This window comes from Papilio polytes, unplaced genomic scaffold, assembly GCF_000836215.1.
Source record: "Papilio polytes unplaced genomic scaffold, Ppol_1.0 DF821956.1, whole genome shotgun sequence".
NCBI lineage: Eukaryota > Metazoa > Arthropoda > Insecta > Lepidoptera > Papilionidae > Papilio > Papilio polytes.
Window position 1 is genome coordinate 198,572 of NW_013527248.1, and position 6,000 is coordinate 204,571.

The 6,000-nt window shown below is 39.2% G+C and overlaps 1 protein-coding gene across 3 annotated transcripts in view; it reads left to right on the forward strand.

The window, feature by feature from the left end:
* LOC106107612 (protein slit) overlaps positions 1–6,000 on the forward strand; it is a 114,602-nt gene that overhangs the window by 36,700 nt on the left and 71,902 nt on the right. For all 3 annotated transcript variants that reach the window (XM_013288520.1, XM_013288518.1, XM_013288519.1), the window contains exon 2: positions 5,255–5,445. In XM_013288520.1, the coding sequence (XP_013143974.1) occupies positions 5,273–5,445 (173 nt within the window). In that variant the 5' untranslated portion in view covers positions 5,255–5,272. The remainder of the gene's footprint in view (positions 1–5,254; positions 5,446–6,000) is intronic.

Below are 6,000 nucleotides of genomic sequence, written 5' to 3' on the forward strand. Positions count from 1 at the left end.
ACAAAGCAACTTTGATTCTGGTCTGGCTTGTAGTTATTGTACTTTCTCGCATGTGGTTTTCGAATTTACTTACAGCCTAAGTTTAATAGCGTGAAAATGTAGCCTAAAGCGTGTCGTAAATGTAGGTGATACTATTATAATGAAGCGTAAACACACACTTCTTTGTTACCTAAGGGTGAGTTGCATCAAATCGCCGGTTATCGTAAAAGTTATAGTTATAGTTAATAGGGTTACAAGTGCAAAAACATATTCTCACAGAGGTTTTATGTGTTTTTCGTTTTTACAATGGAAACATTTAAACCTGAATGTCACTAAAGTGTCAAGTTGGTGTCAAGAATGACATTTACGTAAATTAAAATGTTTGGAAATTCATGTTTCGCCGTATATATTTATGTATCATACGCATGGTATTTTATAGTGACATAAACTTTTTGCCCACGGAGATGGAGAAAATGGCAAACTCTTGTGAAAATAAACTAGTTTGGGCCATTATTGAAACTGTATTTACTTTACTACTCAAATATGTAGCAAAAATGAAACAATAAAATTATACAATTATAAATGCATCTTATTTATTTTCCATATTATAAATTGTCCTCTCAATGCATATTATAAATTGTCCTTTTATGTAGCACATTTTTTTTAAATAAGAGAAAAGGGACAAGCGCTGTTGCTATGGCCTTAGACACTCGAAATTTGTCCAAACTGAATGATTGGCCAAATTTCGAGTTCCATCTTGGAAATCCATTATTCCCGAGCACGCAAGACTTTATTCTTCTGGATTACGTATAGGATAATAGTAGAGATTTTCTTTTTCCATTATTTGTACTTTTGAAGATAAGAGCTTGTGACAGTTGACACTACCGAACTGACACTAACCGTAACGCTAATTATAACCGCCCAAAATCGGGCGGTTATGATTAGTGTCATATATGACGTCATTTTGACCAGCGCAAAACTGGTGTAGCGAATATCATGAACATCCGTAGACGTAACCATCGTGAATGTGCTGGTTAAGGTTTATAGTTAGTTAATATAACTCACCCTTAGTAAATTTTAAGGTTATTCCAAATATTACCGTTACAAATAATTTTAACTTTAACGGTAACCGGCGATATGGTGCAACTCACCCTAAGATGTCAACAATTACACCATATTTTTGAATAATACTTTTTGGAATATAAAGCCCTACACTTACGTCACGCTTTAGGCTATATCTGCACGCCATTAAACTTAGGGTTAAATATTTTGGATATAAACCCTAATGTGGGAAAGAGACCATAAGTTGATGCTAACATCAAGGAAACAAAATTGCCAAGGTTTGTAATGTCATGTCATTTTGACATTTGCTATTGATAATTTGACAAATGTAAATAATAAAATACAATTTTCACAATTTCATATGGATGAAGCCGCACGGGAACAGCTAGATCTAAAATAAAAATAACAAAGGAATGTGTTCACGTTTTAGTAAAGAAAATAGATTAGACTAGCTTTCGCCCGCGACTCCGTCCGCGTGGAGTTCAAAAAAAACAAAACTTATTAGCCTATGTGTTCTACCAAGACTGTCCTCTACGTCTATGCCAAATTTCATCGAGATCCGTTCAGCCGTTTAGGCTACAAACTCTAACAAACATCCATCTAAACTTTCGCATTTATAACATTAGTAAGAGAAATAAAAAAGATAGAATCTAAATTATTTTTTGCATTATAATGCTTCAGATATATTTGAAATAACTTTAAAAGCATACACGACCTTTGCTCTTCCAGTAATGATAAACTACAGAAACACATTAGTGCTCCAGAAACCGAAGTCATGACCCGGGAAGGAATTCACTTATCTTACTAATGCACCCTGGATGTTTCTGGCATGCGTAACCGCTTTTAATTTATTATACTGGCAACATGCATCAACTCCTCACGGATCTGGATTCCCTACCATCACCATGCTCTGTCACCACGTAGAAACAGATGAGAATCAAAAGTTTCTTCCGTCTTGCGACGAGGGGACGCACGGTTGAAACTTATAACGATTCCATCTGTCACTTTATTGTTGATAGTGGGACTTAAAGGTGGGACGAATTTAACTTTTTATTCTAGCATGGGGACAGATCGGGGTGACGGTTGGGAAAATCTCGGATTGATAGTCGTAGAGTGACGACCTTATTTGACATGGTAGGAAGAAAATTTTTACATCACAACCTAGCGGTTGCTAGCGACTTCATCCGCGTGGATTTTAAAAAAATATTTTTATTTCACGCAGCGTTTTAATGGTGAAAGAATTTTGGAAATCTGTTCAGTAGTTTTTGAGTTATTTTAATACAGAATGAGGTTATTTAAATTCTGAAAGAGGAGATACACTGAAAGGATATTTCTTCTACAAATGTCTTGCCCCGTCAAATTGCTTCCCCTTCCCATAAGAAAAGGATGGGATGGAAAACGGACTCTGATTAGATCTTTGCGCAACTTGTACTGTGTCTTTCAGTCTTTCTGGTATTTAGTTTAATAACCAAAACATCATCTTCATCTCCCCTACCTTATCCGACTCACGTAGTGTCGGCGTGGGTTTTCCACCTCCAAATAACTCTATCTACCGTCATCTGTCCCTTCTTGATCATGTCACCTTTCACGCAATCCATCCAAAGACATTATTTCACTAACAATTAACGTAATATTTCTAATTTTATGACTATTCACTTTATAAATAACGAGCTGTTGCCCTCGACTTCGTCCGCGCGGTATTAGAAAACATACGAACTATATAAATTACAAAAAGCTACGTATCCCTCGGGAATTTAAATGTTAAAAAACTATATTAATGAATCCCAAGGAACCGTAACTAGTCCCGGGATAAAAAGTAGCCTATATGTTCTTCCAGACTATGTTCTAAACCTGTGCCAAATTTCATGGAGATCCGTTCAGCCGTTTAGACTACAAACGCTAACAAACATCCATCCATCCATCCATCCTTCTAAACTTTCGCATTTATAATATTAGTAAGATAATTGTCAATTAGTTTGTCTTCCCTCGTGTCCTACAGGAAGGCATTTGGTGACATTCCCGACGCATTATCTAATCAACAACAATCAGCGTTGATTGAGAATTGTTCATTTGATTGTCCCAATTGACCACCGACTCACTAAGGGCTTACGTACACGGGTAGGACCATGTATGGTGGCTTTAAGTGTCCGTGAATGGCGGTTTCAATAGTGTTCTTCGTTTCTCAGTTATTTCAATAGTGGAAGTAAGAAAGATCGAACACAAATTAATAAAATAGCATTTGTGTATCTCTCTCCGGATCGTTTTTTTTTATTATATAAGGTGGCAAACGAGCAAGCGGCCGTCTGAATCCACCGAAATGGAAAGCGACCGCTGCCCATATACATCCGCAATTGCAGATGCGCTGCCAACCCTTGATTGACGGAGGAGAAGACGCACATAAAGAGGACATTTCCCCTTCCTATGCGTATCCTCTACCGTCAAATCGACGTTTCCTTCCCTTCCTTTCCTCTTAAGAAAAGGGTGGAAAGGGAAAGTGACCAAAATTAGGCCTCCGGCACCACACTCATCAGACGAAACGCGGAATTGCTTCCACTTGACGCCTGTCTTCTGTGTGGTCGTGGTATTACTGGGGGCGAGCCGGCCTATTCGTGCGAAGATGTTAAAGCGGGCTCTACCACTGTTGTCGTTTCATCACTCCTGAGGATCGCGACCAGGGTGGTCCTTGACAATCTCTCGAAATCTCAACTCTGTGCGATTCTCTGCGACGTGGATGGCATTATGAATAATTGTGTCGAGTGTGGTGCATACCTGGTCCGTCCAGCGCATTTTTGTGTATAGATAGTCGATTATCTAGGTGACCTAAGTCTGTTCAAAAAGAGAGATAAGGTTTACTGCTCTTCCATTACATCACATTACCACATCCTGGCTAGCTTTCGCACGGGACTCTGTCCGCTAAATTAAAAAGAAAACAAAAGCACGTAGTCTATGTGTTTCAGACTATCCTCTACAAGTATGAGAATCAAACATCTAAACGCATTAATAGTAAGAATTATTAAGCCATGGGTTCGTCGTATTGTACAATTGCTATAAAGGACTCTGTTACCAATTGACCTCTGAGTGTGAATTTAAATCTATGACTCTTGATCGAAGATGACACGTTGAAACTGTACAATTGCTTAGTTTATAACTTATCAAGTTAAACTTTATTGTGCTTAAGGGTAGACATTGACCGTTGTTGACCTGAAGGTTAATTTTTATTATACTAATATTATAAATGCGAAAGTTTAGATGGATGTTTGTTAGAGTTTGTAGCCTAAACGGCTGAACCGATTTTGTTGAAATTTGGTAAGGATGTAGAGGATAGTCTGGAAGAACACATAGGCTACTTAGTTTTGTTTTATTTAATTCCAAGCGGACGGAGTCGCGGACGGAGTCGCGGGCGAAAGCTAGTAATAGAATATAGACGAGCGGCCAGTGGAATTAGTTAAAATACCAAAGTATACATATTTGTAGATGCGTAGTACCTTCAATCAATAGAGAAAGGCACACGCCACGAAATTTACTCTACCTATACGTCCCAGCCCCTGGAAAATCTTTGGGAATAGTGTTAAAAAAGTCCCTGGGAAAGTGTTGGGCACGTATACTAGCTACTTTAACAGTGTTAGAGCCCTCTTTAACATCTTATCATGAATGGGTCGGCACGCCCAGTGCAATAGCACGACCACACGGAAGACAGCGTGAAGTGGGAGCAAATCCGCGTTCCGTCTGATGAGTGTGGTGCCGGAGGCCCAACTTTAGTCCCTTTTTATTTTTGTTTTTTTGTTACTGAGTTGTCACTGTTTGCCTTGAAGAGGTATTTACAGATTCACCGCGCTTAGCCTAAACCTCTTTTATCAGTAACTAGTCTCGAGAGCTCCCTCAGGAGCCTCGGCTCGGGCGGTTATCCCTTTCGCGTTCCACCCTTTTCTTATAAGGAAAGGGTTGGATGGGAAAGTGAATTTGACATTAGAGGGAACGCATAGGAAGGGGAAATATTCTCTTTATATGCGTCTCCTCCTCCGTCGACTTAGAGTGGGCAATGCAATGCAATTGCGGATGTATATGTGCAGCGGTCGCCTTCCATTTCGGTGCTTTCAGGTGGCCGCTTGCTCGTTTGCCACGTGATTATAAAAAAGAAATACTATGGTCGTGGTACCCAAGCAGAATACACTTCAGTAATTTGTAGAAGTCTAAGAGCTGCTTTTGTTTCCAGATGACCTAAGTGGCTGTGATGCGAGGTGCGGTGCTAAGCGTTCTGTTGGCGCTGAGCGCGGCGCTGCTGGCGGAGGCTGAGGGGGCAGGCGCGTGCCCATGGGCGTGCGCGTGCCGGCCCGGCGCCCTCGACTGCGCCCACCGCGGCTTACTGCACGCGCCTAGACGTCTGCCCACTGACGCGCATCGACTGTAAGTGTATCATAGTCAAGCGAGCTTCTTTTCTTATCCATATATTGTAAAGAATATAACTCAAAAAATACTGGGCCGATTTCAAAAATTCTTTCATAATTACAAAGCTATGTTACTAGTGAGTAATATTTTCAAGGTTATCTTTTTTTAATTCACGCGGATGAAGTCGCGAGCAACAGCTAGTCACAGTTGACTTCTGATTAGGTATCCTATAATTATAAGTTAAGCTATAAAAACTCATTTATATAAATTTAAATTGATCAGTTCGATTGTTCAATTAAAACTGACACTGTTTACTGTTTATAAGTCAAGCAATTTCATTAAGTTATTCCTCTATCCAAAAAAAAAAAAATCAACACTACTATTTAATATAAACAAAATTGAACCTTGTTTACATACAGATAAAGTACAAAATAGAACGTATGCATTCTATTCCCGCGGGAGATGTTCGACGTTTCCGATATATGCAGGGATGACGTCACTAACAATATTCCCGCGTAATTTACAAAAAACAAAACAAAACAAAATACACCAAAAACAAAATATTCTCAAAAA